Source organism: Coregonus clupeaformis, chromosome 33 (genome assembly GCF_020615455.1).
Source record: "Coregonus clupeaformis isolate EN_2021a chromosome 33, ASM2061545v1, whole genome shotgun sequence".
Taxonomy (NCBI): domain Eukaryota; kingdom Metazoa; phylum Chordata; class Actinopteri; order Salmoniformes; family Salmonidae; genus Coregonus; species Coregonus clupeaformis.
Genome location: NC_059224.1, coordinates 13,230,708 through 13,256,193, shown reverse-complemented (window position 1 = coordinate 13,256,193; position 25,486 = coordinate 13,230,708). Strand labels below are relative to the sequence as shown.

The window sequence follows — 25,486 nt, the reverse complement described above, 5'->3', positions numbered from 1 at the left end:
ACAAATCACTTCATAGGCGGAGCATGAGTTTTAAGTTTGGGGAAGCTTATCTACCGATCTCCGTGCCAGTTATGATTTTTCATAGCCGATGCGCATTTTCGTGGAACAGTTTCATTTCAATAATAACCTTCTTGTTTCTCAAAATCATTGTTACTTGGTTAATCATAAACAGCTGAATTAAAAAGATACAAATCTAAAAGTAAAAATCCAACTAATGCGAGAGCACCAGCCTCTGTCATATGGACACATTGATACACTGTTCGCGGCTAAAGAAATGAATGCATGCATACTCCTGGCCTATAGGCCAATGCAGCAGTAGGCATTTAACTTCCATTGTCAACTAAGTAAAAATACATAAAGCTGACAAATAAAACCAGTAGAAAATATCCTGATGAAAATGCAGGTTTGCATTAATCTCTCTACTCTGCCTCCCTTTCTATCGGTCATCGCTTAGTGAAGTGCAACATTGTATCAAATCAATCAACTGGGTCTGGCCTGAAGCTTTCGCCCGGCGAACATGCAACATTGTCTCAACTAGCCTATTCCGGGCCCTCAGAGTTTCCCGCGCAAGGGAAAAAGTGTTCAGGTATTTTATGACGTTTCCACTGGATATATGGGACCATCAGATCATGCTATTCTTGGTCTTTCACACCAAGGTTTGGTGATTATCGATGGGGAGAGTGTTGGAAAGATTTTTCAATTACTGTGAGAATTGAGGAAATATTACCATTCACAGTGGATGTAAAACAATATATTTACTTACTGTTTGAGTTGAAGAAAAAATGACTGAGAAGCTCGGCTTATTAGTGGTGGACGTGGTGAGTTCAGACAATCAGAAATCAAACATCCCCAAATGGGCAATTTCCTACATTTGCACGCAGCAGGCCAGGTACTGCTATGCGTGCTCAGGCATGCACACGTGTGATCCCTCATCATCAAAAGGACAGAGAAAGCAGACACATGCTCATTGCTCACATGGAGCACACCAAACAAAAGACAATGAATTGATTTACAAAACTCGTAAATTATGGACATGAAAAAATAATATATCTGTTTCTCACAAGTGTACCAGGTTGTGAACTCTGCAAACAACGTTTCCGCTCCTAGAATGAGAATGGTAACCGGTTTGTGTCAAGAACTGCAACGCTGCTGGATTTTTCACGCCAAACAGTTTCTGGTGTGTATGAAGAATGGTCCACCACCCAAAGGACATCCAGGATATCCAGCCAACTTGACACAACTGTGGGAAGCATTGGAGTCAACATGGGCCAGCCTCCCTGTGGAACGCTTTCGACACCTTGTAGAGTCCATGCCCTGACGAATTGAGGCTGTTCTGCAACTCAATATTAGGAAGGTGATCCTAATGTTTTGTTCTCTCAGTGTATAGGCTATGTATATTTTAATGCAGTCATCTCAGTTTTTATTTGAAGCATCGTTCTATCCTTCACTTGTTTGTAACAATTGCAAATACTTTGGCAACCTTTTAATTGTAGTCAACTTCGTTCTGAAGTTATCGGCAGCCACAGTCAGACAGATGTTTATTCTATGTTTAGCAGGGATCTTCTGTGGATAAAGTGATGCAGAAGGGCAAAAAAGCATCTAACGATGCACCTGTGGTAAATTCAATTGATTGGACATACTGATTTTCATACTGGCCCCTGTGCCAGGGTTGTGGGTTCGTTTCCCACGGGGGGCCAGTATGAAAATGTATGCACTCACTAACTGTAAGTCGCTCTGGATAAGAGCGTCTGCTAAATGACTAAAATGTAAAATGTAATTGGACATGATTTGGAAAGGCACACACCTGTCTATATAAGGTCCCACAGTTGACAGTGCATGTCAGAGCTAAAACCAAGCCATGAGGTCGAAGGACTTGTCCGTAGAGCTCAGAGACAGGATTGTGTCGAGGCACAGATCTGGGGAAGGGTACAAAAATATGTCTGCAGCATTGAAGGTCCCCAAGAACACAGTGGCCTCCATCATTCTTAAATGGAAGAAGTTTGGAACCACCAAGACTCTTCCTAGAGCTGGCCACCTGGCCAAACTGAGGGCCTTGGTCAGGGAGGTGACTGAGAACCCGATGGTCACTCTGACAGAGCTCCAGAGTTCCTCTGTGGATATGGGAGAACCTTCTAGAAGGACAACCATCTCTGCAGCACTCCACCAATCAGGCCTTTATGGTAGAGTGGCCAGACGGAAGCCACTCCTCAGTAAAAGGCACATGACAGCCCGATTGGAGTTTGCCAAAAGGCACCTAAAAACTCTCAGACCATGAGAAACAGGATTCTCTGGTCTGATGAAACCAAGATTGAACTCTTTGGCTTGAATGCCAAGCGTCACATCTGGAGGAAACCTGGCACCATCCCTACTGTGAAGCACAGTGGTGGCAGCATCATGCTGTGGGGATGTTTTTCAGCGGCAGGGACTGTGAGACCAGTCAGGATCGAAGGAAAAATTAATGCTACAGAGTACTACAGTACAGAGAGATCCTTGATGAAAACCTGCTCCAGAGTGATCAGGACCTCAGACTGGGGCGAAGGTTCACCTTCCAACAGGACAACGACCCTAAGCACACAGCCAAGACAACGAAGGAGTAGCTTTGGGACAATCTCTGAATGTCCTTGAGTGGTCCAGACAGAGCCCAGACTTGAACCTGATCGAACATCTCTGGAGAGTCCTGAAAATAGCTGTGCAGTGATGCTCCCCATCCAACCTGACAGAGCTTGAGAGGATCTGCAGAGAAGAATGGGAGAAACTCCCCAAATACAGGCGTGCCAAGCTTGTAGCGTCATACCCAAGAAGACTTGAGGCTGTAATCGCTGCCAAAGGTGCTTCAACAAAGTACTGAGTAAAGGGTCTGAATACTTAGGTAAATGTGATATTTCCGTTTTTGTATTTTTAATAAATGTGCAAACATTTCAAAAAATCTGTTTTTGCTTTGTGATTATGGGGTATTTTGTGTAGATTGATGAGGGAAAAAATCTATTTCAACCATTTTTGAATAAGGCTGTAATGTAACAAAACATGGAAAAAGTCAAGGGGTCTGAATACTTTCCGAATGTACTGTATTTATTTCAATTTACGTTAAGCCTATTGGACACGCTGCCTATTCAAAAAGTAGGTTACCTTCGCACATTCATCAAAAATAATTCCAGCATCCGAAGAGTCCAGCACCTGCCAACTTTCCTTCAATTTGCATGGCTGAAACCTCTCTCCGGATAATGCATCCCAGCGAGCGAAACAGTGCCCCTCTGTCTTACTAGATGTAACCCATGTATCTGATACTGTGTGGCCAAAAATAGTATGACATGCCATACTCTTTTGGTCCAGACAGTATCAGATACATGGGCTGCACATACTGAGACAGAGGGGCGCTGTTTCCCTCACTCGGATGCTTTATCTGACCGAGATTGATGCGTGTTTCTCTCGGCGTCTGTCTCGGTCAAATAAATTCTCAATATCTAAATATTTTATTTGTACGGGCAAGTAGGTACGGTAGGGCAGGCCAGGCCACCTAAGACCCCCCCATAACTCCAGCCCTGCCCAGCTCCAACCCTAGCCAAAGCCCCAGTCCCAGTAACAGCCCCAGGCCCAGACCCATCCCCAGTCCCATCCCAAGCCCCACCTGGGACAGGCTTACATACCTCCCACAGCAGAGCAGAGCAGAACTGCCAGACTCCATGTGACATTTAGAACATCACAGCAGAATGGTTATTACAGGAGAGACCATATGAACTGACAGAGAGATAGAGGGAGAGACCATATCAATTGAACGAGAGAGAATGAACTGACAGAGAGAGAAAGAGAGACCATATGAATTGAAAGAGAGAGAGAGAGACCACATGAACTGACAGAGAGAGACCATATGAACTGAAAGAGAGAGACCATATGAACTGACAGAGAGCGAGACCATATGAATTGAAAGAGAGAGACCACATTAACTGACAGAGAGACAGAGAGAGCAACCATATGAACTGACAGAGAGAGAGACCATGTGAACTGACAGAGAGAGAGTCCATATGAACTGACAGAGAGAGAGACCATATGAACTGACAGAGAGAGAGACCATATGAACTGACAGAGAGAGACCAAATTAACTGACAGAGAGAGAGACCATATCAACTGGCAGAGAGAGACCATATGAACTGACAGAGAGAGAGAGACCATATGAACTGACAGAGAGAGAGACCATATGAACTGACAGAGAGAGAGAGACCATATGAACTGACAGAGAGAGAGACCATATGAACTGACAGAGAGAGAGAGACCATATGAACTGACAGAGAGAGAGACAATATGAACTGACAGAGAGAGACCATATGAACTGACAGAGAGAGAGACCATATCAACTGGCAGAGAGAGACTATAGGGAGGGAGGGAGGGAGGGAGGGAGCAACAGAAAATAATGAACCTCATCACGTTTACTCTGAACTCAGCTCTCTCTATCCTCTATATATCTCTCTGTCTCTCTGTCTCTCTGTCTGTCTCTCTCTCTCTCTCTCTCTCTCTCTCTCTCTCTCTCTCTCTCTCTCTCTCTCTCTCTCTCTCTCTCTCTCTCTCTCTCTCTCTCTCTCTCTCTCTCCTCTCCATTCCCTGCATCTTTTCTTCTCTCAGCCACAAGTACGAGTGATAGTCATCCATCAAACTCATCCAGCGCCACATGATTGACGGCAGAGCCAGCGAGACCCCAGCACACAGACACACACACACACACAGACAAACACACTCCAGTTATGAGTCGATGAGTCAGGCTCACAGAAATGCCTCAGAAAGCTTAGCTAATGCACTTTTGGAGCTCAAGCTTTTTTCGAGCGATTACAGAGGCTGAGCCAAGAACCATAGCTCTTACTGACAGAGAGGTCTTTCCAGTTATTTTTCACAGCTTTTCCTTGTGCTCTGAGAGATGCCCTGGAGGCTTGGAGCAGAGCAGCTCCCATAGTTTGCTACATGAGAGGCTGGTTGTTATTGCCTGTCTCTGGTTATGTTGCTGGAGATACATGATACCTTTATGGAGATATACATGATACCTTTATGGAGATATACATGATACCTTTATTGTTTAATCCCCCCCTCTATGTCTCTTAGGGCTTTCACCAGGTCTAACTCAGATTGGCTACAGATGCAGGCACACACACACACACACACACACACACACACACACACACACACACAGAGCTCACACACACTTGAGTAGTTATACTGGGCCTAGGCCTGCTTTGAGTTAGTGTGGAGCCATCCCCACTGTGTGAGAGCCATACCACCTTCCTGCTACTGCCACCCTCACAGTGGCCAATATGCAGCTCTATTCTGCTCCCTTCCTGCCTCTCCACAGTCTCTGGCTTGAGAAGACATGTACCCTTTCCACACTCCTGCCCAGAACCAAGCTGAGTCGAGGCTTACTGTGCGGGCCTGGTTTCCTATTCACCATAGTTGTTAGAACACACATGCAAATCTTTGGAAATATTGATACTGTAGTTTTGTGCTGGAACTGGTCTGTGTAGCCTACATAGTCTCAGCCAACCTCTTGGGGGGACATTTTCTGAATATTGTACATATATAGGCCTGGATCTTCGTACCTTTATCTGACATGTATCTATGCTGACTGTTAAGAAAATAATGCAACACCTAGCCTATGCAAATCTTTGAAATGAAATCAGTTGAAATTATGTCAGTTGTTTTGCACTGGGATTGGAACCGGTCTAGCAGACACTCTTATCCAGAACAACTTACAGGAGCAATTAGGGCTAAGTGCCTTGCTCAAGGGCACATCGACAGATTTTTCACCTAGTTAGCTCGGGGATTTGAACCAGCGACCTTTCAGTTACTGGCCCAACACTCTTAACCGCTAAGCTTTCTGCCGCCCACAGCAGAGCTGAGAGGGGCATGCAGAGACAGCAGAGCTGAGAGGGGCAGGAAAGGGGAGTAGCGGGGAGGAGCAGGTGAGGGGTGAGGAGAGAGGGGAGCAGGGGGGAGGAGCAGGTGAGGGGGTGAGCAGAGAGGGGAGCAGAGGGAGGAGCAGGTGAGGGGTGAGGAGAGAGGGGAGCAGGATGGAGGAGCAGATGAGGGGTTGAGGAGAGAGGGGAGCAGGAGGGAGGAGCAGGTGAGGGGGTAGGGAGAGGGGGGGTGAGGGAACAGGAGCAGGTGGGTGAGTTTGCAGGGGACCCCCGTGAGCCTCTAGATCAAAGCCATTCTAATGAGGACCTTTTAACAGCACCTCGCCCCTGACAGGTGCATCCAGGGTGGGAGGCAATATGTGTGTCAGTGTGTGTCAGAGGTGAGTGTGTGTATGTCAGTGTGTTGGTCCTGGTGGCCTCGCCTGGAGGCGGCTTTGTTCTATATGCAAATCTGTTGCTGTGGCGATGTGTGTGTGTCACTCTGAATCCGTGGCCCATTAGAGGGTGTGTGTGTTACCGTGTGTGTGTGTGTTACCGTGTGTGGGTTTTTACCGTGTGAGTGTGTTACCGTGTGTGTGTGTTTTACCGTGTGTGTGTGTGTGTGTGTGTTAATCCATCTGCTGCTTCAAACCTTACCAAGCCTCACTTTCTTCTCTAACCCCCAGATGTAGTCATTCAATACCATGGCACAGTTCTCTCTCTCTCTCTCTCTCTCTTTCTCTCTTTCTCTCTTTCTCTCTTTCTCTCTCTCTCTCTCTCTCTCTCTCTCTCTCTCTCTCTCTCTCTCTCTCTCTCTCTCTCTCTCTCTCTCTCTCTCTCTCTCTCCTCTCTCTCCTCTCTCTCTCTCCCTTCTCCCTGACATTTGTTTGTGCTTTTAAAGCTAATAATTGCTATTAAAGCCAATGTGGAAAGAATAAAAGCGACATTAGGCTTAAGATCTAAGGTACCTACAGAACACCTAATTGGCCTGGTGGTGGTTTCGCAGAAACTAACCTAGGAGGGAGGGGAACTATTTTATGATTGGCCCACCTCTACGCATATACCCACCATTAATGACTTCCTGTCTGACTACTGTCTCCTCTCACTATGGCTAATGACCCCTCCTACTATGGCTACTGGCCCACCTCACTATGGCTAATGGCCCCTCCCACTATGGCTACTGGCCCACCTCACTTTGGCTAATGACCCCTCCCACTATGGCTACTGGCCCAACTCACTATGGCTAATGACCCCTCCCACTATGGCTACTGGCCCACCTCACTTTGGCTAATGACCCCTCCCACTATGGCTACTGGCCCACCTCACTATGGCTAATGGCCCCTCCTACTATGGCTACTGGCCCACCTCACTATGGCTAATGGCCCCTCCCACTATGGCTACTGGCCCACCTCACTATGGCTAATGGCCCCTCCTACTATGGCTACTGGCCCACCTCACTATGGCTAATGGCCCCTCCCACTATGGCTACTGGCCCACCTCACTATGGCTAATGACCCCTCCCACTATGGCTACTGGCCCACCTCACTATGGCGACTGGCCTCTCCCACTCAATTTGGAGTAGAATAATGTTACCCCCTAGACACACTGCTCTAAGCTCATTTTGCATCCGCTTCACCTAATGATGAAGGTTATGATTTGGTCAGGTAAGCTGATCCTAGATCTGTACCTATATAGGCAACTCTCTCCCCAGAGCCAATAGAAATAGACAAGTGATAAGCTGTGAGTAACTAACATTGCTGCACAGATTGTCACATAACAATATAACTGCCACACGATTCAATTTAGCTAGTTAACCTCTCATCTCAGTCATATTGACTGAAGTGTGAGGGGGTGTGTGAGGAGGGGGGAGGAGGGGGGAAGAGTGGTGAGGAGGGGGGAGGAGGGGGGAGGAGGGGGAGTAAATTGGGCCATTTGATCTCGTCGCTGTGTCCATGGAGACTACAGTGTAAGTGCGGTAGCTGGTAGTTGAACACGTCAGTGGCAGAGGGTAGTGTGGTGTGTGTGTGTGTGTGTGTGCGGCCGGTGTGTGTATGTGTGTATATGCGGACAGAATTGTGTGTGTCAGTGGATGGAAGACGGTAATTACTGCAAATTGAATCATAGCACAGCCTTTATTGACTGGAGCGATAGATACATAGACATCTCTCCCCTCTCTCACTGGTGTGCGTGTGTGTATTCGTGTTTGTGTGCTTGTGGCTTCTCTGATGTGTGTGTGTGTGTGTGCGTGTGTATTTGGGTGGCTACTCTGGTGTGTGTGTGTGTCTGTGTGTCCACCAGGCTTCGTGGGCCTCTACTACATGTAGATGTTGTATTTCCTGATTGGGAGGCTGATGGGGGATTTCACAGCATAACACAGAGACAGCTGACATTACAAGACGCAGAGCCCTGATTGGCTCATTTGCATATCCTCTTTCTCTCTCTCTCTCTCTCTCTCTCTCTCTCTCTCTCTCTCTCTCTCTCTCTCTCTCTCTCTCTCTCTCTCTCTCTCTCTCTCTCTCTCTCGCTCTCTCCTCTCTCTCTCCTCCCCCTCTCTCTCTCTCTCTCTCTCTCTCTCCTCTCTCTCTCCTCCTCCCCCTCTCTCTCCTCCTCCCTCTCTCTCTCTCTCTCTCTCTCTCTCTCTCTCTCTCTCTCTCTTTCTCTCTCTCTCTCTGTCTCTCTCTGTCTCTCTGTCTCTCTCTCCTCCTCCCCCTCCCCCTCACTCTCCTCCTCCCCCTCTCTCTCCTCCTCTTCCTCTCTCTCTCCTCTCTCCTCTCTCTCTCTCCTCCTCCCCCTCACTCTCCCCCTGCTTGTAAGAGAAGTTGATGAAATTAGTGTTTGTCCATCATTAAGCAGTAGCAGAGCATCATCAGCAGAGCCTTCAGCAGAAAGCCATCAGCAGAGAGCCATCTGAAGAGCCTTCAGCAGAAAGCCATCAGCAGAAAGCCATCAGCAGAGCCTTCAGCAGAGAGCCATCAGCAGAGAGCCATCAGAAGAAAGCCATCAGCAGAGAGCCATCGGCAGAGCCTTTAGAAGAAAGCCATCAGCAGAGAGCCATCAGCAGAGCCTTCAGCAGAAAGCCATCAGCAGAAAGCCATCAGCAGAGCCTTCAGCAGAGAGCAATCAGCAGAGCCTTTAGAAAAAAGCCATCAGCAGAGAGCCATCAACAGAGCCTTCAGCAGAAAGCCATCAGCAGAAAGCCATCAGCAGAGCCTTCAGCAGAGAGCCATCAGCAGAGAGCCATCAGCAGAAAGCCATCAGCAGAGAGCCATCAGCAGAGAGCCATCAAAAGAGAGCCATCAACAGAGAGCCATCAGCAGAGAGCCTTCAGCAGAAAGCCATCAGCAGAAAGCCATCAGCAGAGAGCCATCAACAGAAAGCCATCAGCAGAGCGCCATCAGAAGAAAGCCATCAGCAGAAAGCCATCAGCAGAGAGCCATCAGAAGAAAGCCATCAGCAGAGAGCCATCATCAGAGAGCCATCAGCGGAGAGCCATCAGTCAGAAGAGAGCCATCATCAGAGAGCCATCAGCGGAGAGCCATCAGAAGAGAGCCATCAGCAGAGAGCCATCAACTGTCAGTCTATTAACTGACACATAGCTCTAACAGCATATGGCACTCTCTCTGGAAGATGTCACACAGGGAGGGGGTCTGTGGGGGTTTGATTAGCTAGCCACACACATATAGGCATACATACACACACATGCGCACACACACACACACACACACACATGGCTTTATCCCATAGTGCCCCCCCCTCTCCCATGATGTTCAACTACGCTATTACATTCCGTTCTCAGCATCAACAAAACTCGCTCTGTACTCTCACCCAGATGGCACCGGAGAAGATGGCTGCCGTTTTACAACCCTCTAACCAATTGTACTATTATGTGTGTTTTTCCGCGCTATTTGTAATTTATTTTGTACATAATGTTTCTGCCATCGTCTCTTATAACCAAAAAGAGCTTCTGAATATCAGGACAGCGATTACTCACCTCGTAACGGACGAAGATTTTTTCTTCAACGAGGCGGCCGCGAAGGATATCCTACAGACACCCGACAAGGCCCAAATCCCCATCATTCGCATGAGGAAGAGACAGAGATATCGTGGACGTAGGTCGGGGTGCCTTGTAAGGATCCGACGGCGAGCGAGTAAACTGCCGCTCCCATCAATCCTATTAGCCAATCTTCAATCTTGGATGACCTAAGATTACGGTTATCCTACCAACGGGACATTAAAAACTGTAATATCTTATGTTTCACCGAGTCGTGGCTGAACGACGACATGGACAACATACAGCTAGCGGGCTATACGCTACATCGGCAGGATAGAACGGCTGACTCCGGTAAGACAAGGGGTGGCGGTTTTCATAGCTGTCTATTTACCAGCACAAACCAATGCTGGCATTAAGATTGCACTAAATGAGCTGTATAAGGCCATAAGTCAACAGGAAAACGCTCATCCAGAGGCAGCGCTCCTAGTGGCCGGGGACTTTAATGCAGAGAAACTTAAATCCGTTCTACCTAATTTCTACCAGCATGTTAAATGTGCAACCAGAGGAAAAAAAACTCTAGACCACCTTTACTCCACACACAGAGACGCATACAAAGCTCATCCTCGCCCTCCATTTGGCAAATCTGACCATAACTCTATCCTCCTGATTCCTGCTTATGAGCAAAAACTAAAGCAGGAAGCACCAGTGACTCGGTTAATAGAAAAGTGGTCAGATGACGCAGATGCTAAGCTACAGGACTGTTTTGCTAGCACAGACTGGAACATGTTCTGGGATTCTTCAGATAGCATTGAGGAGTACACCACATCAGTCACTGGCTTCATCAATAAGTGCATCGATGATGTCGTCCCCACAGTGACCGTACGTACATACCCCAACCAGAAGCCATGGATTACAGGAAACATCCGCACTGAGCTAAAGGGTAGAGCTGCTGCTTTCAAGGAGCGGGACTCTAACCCGGACGCTTATAAGAAATCCCGCTATGCCCTCCGATGAACCATCAAACAGGCAAAGAGTCAATACAGGACTAAGATTGAATCGTACTACACCAGCTCTGATGCTCGTCGGATGTGGCAGGGCTTGAAAACTATTACAGACTACAAAGGGAAGCACAGCCGCGAGCTGCCCAGTGACCCAAGACTTCCAGACGAGCTAAACCACTTCTATGCTCGCTTCGAGGCAAGCAACACTGAAGCATGCATGAGAGCACCAGCTGTTCCGGATGACTATGCGATCACGCTCTCCGTAGCCGATGTGAGTAAGACTTTTAAGCAGGTCAACATTCACAAGGCCGCAGGGCCAGACGGATTACCAGGACGTGTACTCCGAGCATGTGCTGACCAACTGGCAAGTGTCTTCACTGACATTTTCAACATGTCCCTGACTGAGTCTGTAATACCATCATGTTTCAAGCAGACCACCATAGTCCCCGTGCCCAAGGACTCTAAGATAACCTGCCTAAATGACTACCGACCCGTAGCACTGACGTCTGTAGCCATGAAGTGCTTTGAAAGGCTGGTCATGGCTCACATCAACAACATTATCCCAGAAACCCTAGGCACTCCAATTTGCATACTGCCCCAACAGATCCACAGTTGATGCAATCTCTATTGCACTCCACACTGCCCTTTCCCACCTGGACAAGAGGAACACCTACGTGAGAATGCTATTCATTGACTACAGCTCAACATTCAACACCATAGTGCCCTCAAAGCTCATCACTAAGCTAAGGATCCTGGGACTAAACACCTCCCTCTGCAACTGGATCCTGGACTTCCTGATGGGCGGCCCCCAGGTGTTAAGGGTAGGTAACAACACATCTGCCACACTGATCCTCAACACGGGGGCTCCTCAGGGGTGCGTGCTCAGTCCCCTCCTTTACTCCCTGTTCACTCATGACTGCATGGCCTGGCACGACTCCAACACCATCATTAAGTTTGTCGATGACACAACAGTGGTAGGCCTGATCACCGACAACGATGAGACAGCCTATAGGGAGGAGGTCAGAGACCTGGCCGTGTGGTGCCAGGATAACAACCTCTCCCTCAACGTGACCAAGACAAAGGAGATGATTGTGGACTACAGGAAAAAAAAGAGGACTGAGCACGCCCCCATTCTCATCGACGGGGCTGTAGTGGAACAGGTTGAGAGCTTCAAGTTCTTTGGTGTCCACATCACCAACGAACTATCATGGTCCAAACACACCAAGACAGTCGTGAAGAGGGACAAAGCCTCTTTGTAAAGATTTGGCATGGGTCCTCAGATCCTCCAAAAATTCTACAGCTGCACCATCGAGAGCATCCTGACTGGTTGCATCACCGCTTGGTATGGCAACTGCTTGGCCTCCGACCGCAAGGCACTACAGAGGGTAGTGCCTACGGCCCAGTACATCACTGGGGCCAAGCTTCCTGCCATCCAGGACCTCTATACCAGGCGGTGTCAGAGGAAGGCCCTCAAAATTGTCAAAGACTCCAGCCACCCTAGTCATAGACTGTTCTCTCTGCTACCGCACGGCAAGCAGTACCGGAGTGCCAAGTCTAGGTCCAAAAGACTTCTCAACAGCTTCTACCCCCAAGCCATAAGACTCCTGAACAGCTAATCATGGCTACCCGGACTATTTGCACTGCCCCCCCACCCCATCTTTTTACGCTGCTGCTACTCTGTTAATTATTTATGCATAGTCACTTTAACTCTACCCACATGTACATATTACTTCAACTACCTCAACTAGCCGGTGCCCCCACACATTGACTCTGCACCGGTACCCCCCTGTATATATAGCCTCCCTACTGTTATTTTATTTTACTTCTGCTCTTTTTTTCTCAACACTTTTTTGTTGTTTTATTCTACTTTTTTATAAAAATAAGTGCACTGTTGGTTAAGGGCTGTAAGTAAGCATTTCACTGTAATGTCTGCACCTGTTGTATTCGGCGCACGTGGACAATAAAATATGATTTGATTTGATTTGATATGTTGTTAAGCGTGATCTTAGTGAGTGCTTGTTTCCTTTGAAATGGGGTCTGTTTGACTAGACTAAAATAAACAGCTTTGTATGTGTAAAAAAACATGGCATGCTAGCTCCATCCCGGTGGTGCAGTGGACTAATTCCATGGATAGGGAACACAACATCATAGGTTTGAATCTCACTGATGCCGTGTCACAATAAAAAAGAAATGTGTTTAATGCGTAAGGAAATTAATTTCCACATTTCCTATCTGTGCTTGGAGTTCAAAAAAGTTAATCCAAAATAAGCTAGCCCTGTTAATAAAAAGTCTTATTGGAAGTTAGAGCGTTAATAAAACATTTAAGAAAGAAGAGTCAAAAGTTCTCAGAACATCCCTGCAACCTAAAAGTAAACTTTCCCAGAACAGGCAAAACGTTCACTTCTGTTCTCAGAACATAAAAAAAAAAAAAGCAGTTTTACCGGACAACCAATGTGAAACCAAACACATACGTTCCCATAACTTCCAAGGAACCAAATGTGCTAGCTGGGGTGTGTCTGGTCCCCAAAGACACGCCCCTCCTCCTCATCCCTCGTTCCTTCTCGCCCTCTCTTCTCTCCGTCCATGTTGTAAGCTGTCCAGCGCTTGCCTGCCAAGCAGCTCTGTGAAGACCAGCCAAACTAAACACGGGCAGACGGCCTAGCGTGCGCCACACACACACACCCACCCACCCACGCACACACGCACAAATATACACAAAGGTAAGCACGCGCACGCACACACACGCACACAGACAGACTCGAGTAACCGTGCCGATGTGTGCTGTCTTGGCTCAGTGATTGGTTAAACAGAGCCCCGGGGAGGCGGGTCAGCGTGTTAATGAGAGGCTCATTTTCAGATATTGTCTGTTCTTCTCTCAATCAGCAGTGTGTGTGTGTGTGTGTGTGTGTGTGTGTGTGGCCATCTAAAATACCCTTTATTTGATCACAAAAGACTTTGAGCCTGGGCCGGGAATACGATGGAGTCGGAGTAAGACCCCCATACTGCCTTCTCGCTGGCAGTAGACCCACATAACATGATGAAGTGGATGCAGATGCCTAGTGAGCAGCACACCCACGTTCACACTGTATGCAGCAGGCCTACAGTAATTGCAAATGACCGCCCTGAGTTAGCCTGAATTGAATTAAAGCTCCAAATCAAGCCTTTATGACTCACAGACAGACGGGCCGTGCCACACTGACTGATACATTCAATTGGTTTCATTATGTTTAAGACCATTTAAAGGACCATTTGTCATAGATGATGCAGTGTGTGTGTGTGTGTGTGTGGACCATATATTGGTTGTTATTCCACCAGTGTGAAGTAGTGTTGTTTAATGCGGCAGCTGTGTTGAGACAAGAGGAATCTACATTTTACACATTACCTCTTCTATCAACCTCTCTTTCTTTTTCATCTCTCTCTCTCTCTCTCTCTCTCTCTCTCTCTCTCTCTCTCTCTCTCTCTCTCTCTCTCTCTCTCTCTCTCTCTCTCTCTCTCTCTCTCTCTCTCTCTCTCTCTCTCTTGTAGCTCAATTGGTAGAGCATGGCGCTTGTAACGCCAGGGTAGTGGGTTCGATCCCCGGGACCACCCATACGTAAAAATGTATGCACACATGACTGTAAGTCGCTTTGGATAAAAGTGTCTGCTAAATAGCATATTATATTATTTCCCTCTTTCATATCCATCTTTCTTTCTTGTCTCTTTCTCCTACCCTTTGTATCTCTGACATCCCTCGCTCTTTCCCACCCACCTTCCCTCCCTCTATCCTTTCCTCCCATCTCTCAGTAGTAGTTTCCACATGGCTGCCTCCCTACCCTCCCTAACCCCTGTACTCCTCCTTCCTCCCTACCCCCCTGTGTGTGAAGGCCATTGAAATAATGTTTTTATATGCTGCCATTCCAGATATGCAAAAAAAGAATATATGTCAATCAATGTATGTTGATTATATACCTTGATTATACCTAAGATATTATATAGGTGACCCATGAACTGTTAAAGATGATTCATATCAGTCAGTCATGCATTTCTTTCTACATTTTTCTCATGTTAGTCATTTAGCCTCTCATTAAAATAGGAACCAACCACTTACAATCTCTATTTCTCTCCCTCTCTCTCTCTCTCTCTCTCTCTCTCTCTCTCTCTCTCTCTCTCTCTCTCTCTCTCTCTCTCTCTCTCTCTCTCTCTCTCTCTCTCTCTCTCTCTCTCTCTCTCTCTCTCTCTCTCTCTCTCTCTCTCTCTCTCTCTCTCTCTCTCTCTCTCTCTCTCTCTCTCTCTCTCTCTCTCTCTCTCTCTCTCTCTCTCTCTCTCTCTCTCTCTCTCTCTCTCTCTCTCTCTCTCTCTCTCTCTCTCTCTCTCTCTCTCTCTCTCTCTCTCTCTCAGGTAAAGATGAGCCGTCCAGCTACATCTGCACTTCCTGTAAACATACCTTCACCAGCGCCTGGTTCCTGCTCCAGCATGCCCAACACACCCACGGTATCAGAATCTACCTGGACACACACCCCTCCAACTACACCCTCACCCCTCGCATGGCCCTCCCCCCTCCCATGGGTGGGGGAGACTCCCTCCCCCGTTCTCCGTTACCAACGTTTCTAGGGGACACCTCCAATCCCTTCCACCTCCTCCAGATGGCGGCTCCACTACTCAGGGAGTACCACCGTCCCCAACAACACCACCACTCCCATCCACCTCCGGCGTATCTGGACACCCGGCTCCCCGCCACACCACCCTTCGTCAGCCCCACGCCCCCCAGACATCCCCTGGAACACCTTGGTCCGGAAGAGATGGGGTCCCTGCTCTCCCAGCACCCCAGTGCCTTCGAGAGGGTGATGCGTCTGACCCCCATGGAACCTCCCTCCATGGACTTCTCCAGAAGGCTCAGAGAGCTGGCAGTTGGGAACAATACTAACAACGGAGGCCCCACACCCCCTCTCTCGCCCACCCGGGTGCCCCCCATGCACCGCCTGCTGAGTCCAACCCTTTTCCAGCCAGGCTCCAAGCCCCCACCGTTCCTCACCTACCCCCCACAGCCCCCCACACCTCAGGGAGACGCCACCACTACTCCCAAGGGCCAGAACCAAGCCCAGGTATGTGAAGTATGTCCTGGGATATATGCTGTATATAAGTGAAGGGTTGTATGTATTGTAATGGGTTATATGTATTCCAGAAATGCCTGTAATGTTGCCAAGACATTTTCACTATGGGACAATAAAGAATTCATCCGTTCATTCATTAATTCATTAATTCCTTCATTCCTTCATTCATTAATTCATTCATTCATTCATTCATTCATTCATTCATTCATTCATTCATTCATTCATTCATTCATTCATTCAGTTCCAGGCCCAAGCCAAGTCCAAGTCCTGTGAGTTCTGTGGGAAGACCTTCAAGTTCCAGAGCAACCTGATAGTCCACAGACGGAGTCACACAGGAGAGAGGCCCTACAAGTGTCATCTGTGTGACCACGCCTGTTCTCAAGCCTCCAAGCTGAAGAGACACATGAAGACACACATGCACAAGTCAGGCTCTGTGGGGAGCAGAGGAGAGGGAGGAGAAGGGGAGGGGAAGAGCAGAGAGGGGGAGGGAAAAATGGGGATGGACAACGAGGAGGAGGAAGAGGAGGAAGAAGAGGAAGAAGAGGAGGATGAAATGGAGGATGAGGAGGAGATGAGGAACGGCCTAAGTAGGCCTGAGTCTAACCTGACCATGGACTCAGAGTTCCACAGGAACATGGAGAACGGGTCGAGGCCTTCCCCAGACGAGAAGCCTCATGGTGGGGATAGAGTGACGGAGAACGGAGGGGTGGGTATCATGCACCCATACAACCACCTGAACAATCACCTGAGACTGGCCCCTTCCAAGAGGACCATGAGTCTGGACAGGGAGATGCAGCCTAATGGAGAGTCGGGAGAAGGGGGAGATGCTGGGAGGGGGGAGACGGAGAGAGAGAGGGACAGAGAGAGAGCGATGGATAGGGCGATGGACAGAGCGATGGACAGAGAGAGAGAGTGCGGAAGAGAGGAGAGGCCCTTGATGAACGGAAGGATTAGTGGGTCAGAAGACTCCTTCACTGGTCTGTTCCACCGCCGGCCGACCCCCATCACCTCCAACAAGAGAATCAAGGTAGCTACTTAACCAGTGACTTTACTCTTGTTTTAGATAACCTGTTGTCTTTTTATGTTTTCTTATGTTTCCAATACCATAAAGCATACTTTTAAACTGCTGAAACAAGTACATCATTTTTCTTTAGGAAAATGTACCTTATCTAGTTGTATTGTTTTGCTGGGTTAGATGTTTTTAATTCAGTATAGATAAACTTGAATTTCATTATATTTGATGTGAAGGTGGAGAAGGAGTTGGAGCTCCCTCCAGCGCCGACCCTCATCTCCCCAGAGAACATGTATTCCCAGCTCCTGGCTGGCTACGCCGCTTCACGCCACTTCATCAGAGAACCTTTCCTCCACGGCTTCAGCGACGCCCGCCAGTCCCCCTTCGCCACCTCCTCAGAGCACTCCTCCTCTGAGACGGGTTCCCTCCGCTTCTCCACCCCTCCTGGGGAGTTCCTGGAGGGCAGCTCCACTCCTCACCTCCTGCGGGGTCCAGGGCCAGGTCGACCCCCTAGTAAGGAGAGCCGACGGAGCGACACCTGCGAGTACTGCGGGAAGATATTCAAGAACTGCAGCAACCTGACGGTGCACCGGCGCAGCCACACGGGAGAGAGGCCCTACAAGTGTGACCTTTGCAGCTACGCCTGCGCCCAGAGTTCCAAGCTAACTCGCCACATGAAGACCCACGGGCAGTTTGGGAAGGAGGTGTACCGCTGTGATATCTGCCACATGCCCTTCAGCGTCTACAGCACCCTGGAGAAACACATGAAGAAGTGGCACGGGGAACACTTGATGGCCAGCGAAGTCAAACTGGAGGAGGCCGAGAGAGGCTAGGTTACGCTAGGCTAAAGCTAAAGCTAAGGCTAAAGCTTAAGGCTACTGGCTACAGGCTAGGCTAGGCTAACACAACAGACTCCTTCTGAATGAACACTTACATGACTTCAACACGGGGCTTGGCTGGATAATCTTTCTCTTCTTGAATATATTGGGACAATTTGATGTTATTCTGTTTTTATTTGTTCTTTTTTTTGTCACAGAAACTGCCACCTGAGAAACATAAACAAAGGGAAACATGGGATGGGGGGTTGTTCTAGAAATGCCTCGTTTCCCGCCAACTACATTTACATTTTAGTCATTTAGCAGACACTCTTATCCAGAGCGACTTATAACTATCGATATATCTGAGGATTTTATCATTTAGGAAACCATGGAGCTTTTCTACTGTGCAATAATGTCTGTATTTATTGGAGTTTTGTAAAGATATTGGGTATGCGCAGGTACATTTGTGGGGCTTCATATGGAATTAGTTAGATAGTTAGTTTAAAGAATATGCACACAAAACATTTTTAAAAAATCCATAATTGGAAACAGGTCTTGCTTGATTAGAAATATGATTTTAATTGTTAACTGACTAAATTAATGCGAAGAGGTCAACTTCTAAAAATTATGATAGCAATTATTTATTTTTAAACTGTCTTATTATTATCCTATTAGGTCAACAGCGGACTACAATCCATCTCTTGGTTTATGACATAAAGCACTGAATGTCAATATGACAATAAAATATTCATTATAATTTTGGAATTTAAAAAATCCCAAATGTTGCTGTTTTAGAACTCTAAAGAGGTTACAGACAATTTTATACAAACAAACAATAATTTTTTATAAATATCAGCATGTGTTGTACAATGTCTAAATGCAATTATTATAATGATGTAATCCAGCCCTATTTTCCCAATATCAGCAGGGGATGTAAATTGCGGTTGCACACATTGACTAACATTCCTTAGATGCAGGATTAAATCGCCATGGGATATTTAACGTACATCTGTTCATTTGCTGTAGTAACTGTGGGAAGGAGAACAGTCATATATAACTTTATTTGTGGATGGTTTGGGAAAGAATCAACCTTTTTTTATTCTTAAAACATTAACTAAATTTTTTATTTTCTTTGATCTAGCATTACTATGATAACAGAAACTATAATACCAGCGTTGTATTTTACATTCAGAATGGCCACTATAAAACAATCAAAAGACCAGCTGCTTGAGTTATCTACATACTGTATAATATAGCTACATTACTGCTTAAAAAAAACTCATTTTACCAGATTATTGCAATACAGGTCCTCTCAATAGCGCTTCCTTCCTATGATCATGCTGTTTACGTTTCAACAACATAGCGGCAAGGTCCTTACTCCCTCTTGAAGCTTAATCAAAGGCAATTATTCAAGTTAAAACTTTTAAACATTCTACATCGTGCTGTACATTCCACTTCTAGAATCATTCCATTGTTCCGTCTGGGGAATTCTGGAACAGTAGTGTGCTGTTCTGTTCGACCTGGGTGAGTTCTTATCCCCTCAGGATTCAGCAAAACAGTCTCAAAATGGAATTCATATAATGCCTGTTTCACCACTGTGTGCTCTAAGCCTCAATCTGCCTGCCTGCTTTCACAGTTCACTAACTCAACATTCATGTATTAGTAGAGCAGTTTTGAAAAATAAAAAGTGGGGGCTGTTAATTTTGCTTCTCAAAGTGATATGGGGGTTTAACGCCCAATAACAGATTTACAATTTGGGATTTTCAGCTGTGAGGAATGAAGATGACTCATCCTGGGATGAATCTAAAAAAGGTTATTTGAGTTACATTGAGTTATGTTAATAATGTCCAGCACAGCTGTTAGGATGATGGCCACACAACCTTGAGATCTGATTGGATCATTCTTGAGGAAGAAAATTAAAGACTGAAATAGAGAAAATAGAGAGGGGAAAATAGAGAGGGGAAAATAGAGAGGGCGGGAGAGAGAAATAGAAGGAAAGAGAGAGAAAGAGAAAGAGAGAGCCCCGAGCAAGTATCAAAGTCATTCAAATGAAATTGAAAGCATATGAAAAGTATGGTCTAACCCAAACGCATATCTACTTGTCAAATCTAATACCAGGGACATCAGAGAGAGAAAGGACCAATATTAGGGAAGATTTAGGCCACATCATCCCTTAATACAATCATCTCCAACAGAGATAATCACCTCACCTCAAAGATATCGCCTCATATACTTAGCCTGTTTTAAATGTGCTGTGTGTGTTTAGCCAATTGGACATGGGTGTGCCTCGAATGAGATTCTTCCTATTTATCATCATCTTGTTGACAGAAATCAGATTCTCTCACCGCATAATGGTCCCCTATTTCAAATCTGCATGTGGAAATGGAATAGCTTAGTTATCATAATGTATGAGACCGACTGAAAAGGTGTAGATACCATAGGTACATGCATTTAAGGTATAGATACATGCATTTAAGGTATAGATACCATAGATACATGCATTTAAGGTATAGATACCATAGATACATGAATTTAAGGTGTAGATACCATAGATACATGCATTTAAGGTATAGATACCATAGATGCATTTGGGGAAAACACATTTTGATATGCAATAAGAGTGCAATTGATATGCACTTCAGAACAAGGTTGATAATAACTATTGAAATATGAATTTAGTTTATGTTATATTTTCATTGAGACAGTGACGAGGAGAAAACTACAATTCCCACTCCTGAACAAGTTTCATATAAACCATTAAAATATGGCTGTTATGTAGTTATTGTATAGCATTGAGACACCAGGAAGACAGACAGAGGAACAGAACCAGTCAATTCATACAAGGACATTCAGTCCCAGAATAATGTTTACAGTGTTGAAGTATGTTAATGATGAAATCCTCTGTGTTTTGAAATAACACAGTATTATCTTCTCAAATGTTTTGAATGTCATAGTGAGCAGTTTTCTACGATTATGATGGTGGAGGGATTTTAAGTAGTATTCTTATGAATAGTTAAGTATAATTTCTTGCTCACTGAATGACAATACACAGTGTATTTGTAATATTGAGAAGTGGTGGAGCATTTTTTAAAAAGTGGTGCCAACATTCTGTTATAGCCTATTTTACAGTCCCAATCCAATTGTGAGTCGATTTAAATGGTGTTGCTTTTTGTCACTGTACGTTAAAAGTTGGTTTTTGGTAAAGCTATCGTAATATGTATGTAAAAAAAAAAATACAATTAAAAAAATATGGACATTTTGTGAAATTTTGGGATTGGGATTATACAATGGGTTCTGGGAGAAATGCTTTTTATCAAATTAATATTAGGAGGCATTCATGGACAACATTGTTTTGTTTTTCTTCTCATGGTTGGTTGAAGTTCTTGTGATGGCACTTAAAATTACATTTTAACACATTTTCAACTTTCAGGACTTTTGCTCTTTGTACAAAAATCATTTTCCCTTATTGTTCTTTTTTTGAGAGAGTGCATTGTTGTGAGAAAAAAAAAAGAAGTTGTTTCAGAGCAGCAGAACACGTCAGCTGTTTTCAACATATATGTATTTTTGTAAAGTGTTGAAGAGAAAGTCAACAAATCCAATAAATGTTGCAATTGCCCTAGCTGAAGTATTATTAACATTACTATCACCATTACTGCTAACATTATCATCTCTTACATTACCAACATTACTAACATGCTTAAAAATGTAGTCGATAACTTAGGTTCAATCAGTAAGGCGGTCTGAATAGCTAGCTCACTTTAACTTAATTCAGTAAGCATAATATCATTCACATTGTTTCTTCTATGGGCATGGTTAATATTTGTATGGTAGTGTTTACAAACACTATCATCATCAGCATAGCCTCATGTCTCTCCTCCTCCTTTACTCATGTGCGGAATGTCATTCACCTATTACCTTTTAGCCTATGAACATGGCACAATAATATTGCTCGCTGAATAACCTATGCGGATACTCGTGCAATAATCACCTTCTTCTCCCTCAACCAATGGGCTTAAATCTTGTGATGTATTTATTTGTCAACTTGCCCTAGTTCCCTTATTTGCTGTGTCACAGCAACAGTTTACAGATGACCATCCATTTCCCCGCCACCACCAGCTGGAGGTCCGTGCCGGGGGGGTCTTAATGACAGCTGCCCCACATAGGGCTAACTGTCATCATAGCATCTGACGAGGCCATCCCCAAACTATTTTTAATACATTTTAATATTTTGTCTCTGTTGTTCATTCAGGCCTGTCCTCGATTTGGTATTTGGTATTTTATTAGGATCCCCATTAGCTGTTGCAAAAGCAGCAGCTACTCTTCCTGGGGTCCACACAAAACATGAAACATGACATAATACAGAACATTAATAGACAAGAACAGCTCAAGGACAGAACTACAAATAATGATTGTGAGCTCTGGCTGCATCTTTAGTAGTAATGACCCTGTGTCTCGTGACTGGTGCTTCAGTATCACCTGCTACCCTCAACTTGATGTAAGATAAAATCTTCATTATATCACCAGTAAGCTTGTTTAACCCTGTCTCTAGTGACTGGTGCTTGAAGCCTTGCCCTCAATATGTAGGTCTAACATCTTCCCTCAATGTGATGCTATAGATTACAATATACTAACATTATTATCATTCTTTATAGTTCAGAAAACCACGGGTTAGTGATCATGATTAACCCTATCTCTAGTGATGGTGCTTGAAGCCTTGAACTACTCCACAGCCCATTCACACACTGACACAATCACTGAGCCCTCCACTTGAAGAGGGGTAGACTAATAAGGTGGCACCAGGAAATACTTGGAAGCCTAGGAGGGTGCGTTCAGCAGTTTAATATTGTAGATATATAATGATGTGATGTATAGAGCTGACATGACTCTGAAGTCTAAACGATAGGGGACTATGCGCTTATGAGGCAATCCTAACTTCTACTTCTCCCCCCGAATTTTTAACTCCGTTATTCATTGATGTCAATGGGAGACTAAGAATACATGTCACTGGCAGTTAGGATTCACCCCAACAACAGGGTTATCTTAGGGCTTGATTAAATCCGTAGCGCTGAAGAGCTGTGCCACAGTGCAATAGAAATTTAAAGGCAATGTTTCCGCGTTAGCGGAGATTGCATTCACGGTTAATGCTGCACATGTCGGCTCAATCGGAAGTTAACTTTACATTTCACTTTCTGAAGATGAATCAAATATTATCAAATCGAATATATCTACCAGTAAATAATACTAATCTGCAGTTTATCTTTAAATGGTGGAAGTGGGAAGTGCTAGAAATATATATTGGCTCTATGTAGCAACAGCTCAGCTCACCGCCTGATTTGTCATATGGCACCCTGCTGTGAAGATCTATATAATAGCTAATGATCTGCTTTAACTTAACCATGCGGCAAATATAGAGCCCAGAAAACACACATTAAGATATTGACCATGAACAGACAGATTACAAAGACAAGGCACCGTGTAGAACGAAGTCATTTGCTCATAAAATGAATAGATAACATCTCCCATGTCTATAACACTTGGGAGAGTCTTGTTCCCAGAAGTATGTTATGTTTTAATACAGTACAGTAGCTCTATCCAAAAGACAAAGTGGAACAGATGAATTGATTTTGTGGCCAGAAGTTATACTTTAGCTACAGTAGCTAAATCTCTATGAGTACTTGTAAAGTATTGGTAAAATATCTGTTGAAGTAAGCCTCATATATGGGCTTAAAGGAAACATTTTCCAACCTATTAGTAACTTGTCAATAGACTCTGATTCAGGAGAACTGATGTCTGAGTAAGGTGGCAAAATTCAAGGAACTCCTGGCTGGAGGGATCCAGATGTCCTGCTTATTCCCCTCTGATACCGGGAATCCTCCAACCGGGATTTCGGGAAAACCAGGGATTTTCTTGAACGTTCCCAGAGTTTTGCAACCATATGTCTGTGTAATTTTCCAAATTTGAAACACAGCGACTACAATCATTCCTTTATTGTCAGTATGTCAGTATTCTTCAGATCTGAAAAAACATATAATTATCAAACGCACGCACACACATCAAAAAAACAAAAAAGTCGAGACATTAAATTCCATCATCATGCTCAATCGCTTAACTGCATATTTCCCCCCCCTCCCGTTCACAGGATGTGTATGAACTAGTGTCCAGGCTCCAAGCAGCTCTTCCACCCCAAGACATCTCATCACATGGCCAACAGCTCCAATTGCCTTGTGATTAACACACAATAAAAGAATGTGATAGCTTAAAGAAACAGCAGGAGTGGCAGGCTGCCCAGCCAGGCCTAGTGAACAACGGTTGATGGTGGGATGGGATGGTGAATACTGTCTATAGTCTGTAATTAAACCAGTCTGCACTTGATGAAAGCAGATCACGCTGGCAGGCCACAGCCTTCACAGCTAGTTTGTTTTTTACGACATAATTACAGTCCAAATCAAATGAGAAGATTTAATATTAGATGAGCATGTGTCTAATGTCAACAATGACACTGACTCACCCCCTGGGGCAGAAAGAGGGAGAGAGGAAGAGTGCCAGCCAGCCGCCATACTGCGGTAATTTACCTGCCTGTGTTTAGGTGCTCTGGCTGAGTACACTGGAATTACACCAGATAGAAAGGGGAGGGAGGGGTGGGTAGGGTTGGAGGTGGAGGGAGGGGTGGAGGGTTGGAGGGGTGGAGGGAGATGGAGGGGGTGGAGGAGATGGAGGGAGGGGTGGAGGGGGTGGGAAGGGTGGGAGGTGGAGGGAGGGGTGGAGGGAGATGGAGGAAGGGGTGGAGGGAGATGGAGGGATGGGTGGAGGGTGATGGAAAGAGGGGTGGAGGGAGATGGAGGGGGTGGAGGGAGGTGGAGGGGAGGGTGGAGGGTTGGAGGGGGTGGATGGAGATGGAGGGGGTGGAGGGAGATGGAGGGGAGGGGTGGAGGGGTGGGAAGGGTGGGGAGGTGGAGGGAGGGGTGGAGGAGATGGAGGAAGGGGTGGAGGGAGATGGAGGGATGGGTGGAGGGTGATGGAAAGAGGGGTGGAGGGAGATGGAGGGAGGGGGAGGGAGATGGAGGGAGGGGTGGAGGGAGATGGAGGGATGGGTGGAGGGTGATGGAAAGAGGGGTGGAGGGAGATGGAGGGGGGTGGAGGGAGATGGAGGGAGGGTGGAGGGATGGAGGGAGATGGAGGGAGGGGGTGGAGGGAGATGGAGGGAGGGGTGGAGGGTGATGGAGGAAGGGGTGGAGGGAGATGGAGGGATGGGTGGAGGGTGATGGAGGAAGGGGTGGAGGGTGATGGAGGAAGGGGTGGAGGGAGATGGAGGGAGGGGTGGAGGGTGATGGAATGAGGGGTGGAGGGGTAGAGGGAGGGGTGGAGGGAGATGGAGGGAGGGGTGGAGGGAGATGGAGGGAGGGGTGGAGGGAGATGGAGGGAGGGGTGGAGGGAGATGGAGGGAGGGGTGGAGGGAAAGAGGGAAAGTTTGCGTGAGAGAGAGCGAGAGAATGAGGGGAGAGAGAGAGTGGGAGAGGTAGGTAGAGAGAGAAAGAAATAGAAGATAAGAAAGAGAGAGAGTAAATATGCAGACAAACTGTGTGGTTTTGCAGGAAGACAAACAAACACTTTGCTTGACTGTTCTTCTACAGAGAGGTGTCAGAGAGTCTTAGAGACCTGTGCCGTCATGACCCGCACAGTTATCACAGAGATAAACACAGG

At 46.0% G+C, this 25,486-nt stretch overlaps 1 protein-coding gene across 1 annotated transcript in view; it reads left to right on the top strand.

The window, feature by feature from the left end:
- LOC121548513 (B-cell lymphoma/leukemia 11B) overlaps positions 1-21,401 on the top strand; it is a 58,461-nt gene extending 37,060 nt beyond the window's left edge. The window contains exons 3-5 of the mRNA XM_041859970.2: positions 15,243-15,946; positions 16,197-16,982; positions 17,204-21,401. Coding sequence (XP_041715904.1) covers positions 15,243-15,946; positions 16,197-16,982; positions 17,204-17,800 — 2,087 coding nt within the window. The 3' untranslated portion in view covers positions 17,801-21,401. The remainder of the gene's footprint in view (positions 1-15,242; positions 15,947-16,196; positions 16,983-17,203) is intronic.
- Positions 21,402-25,486: the final 4,085 nt, after the last annotated feature.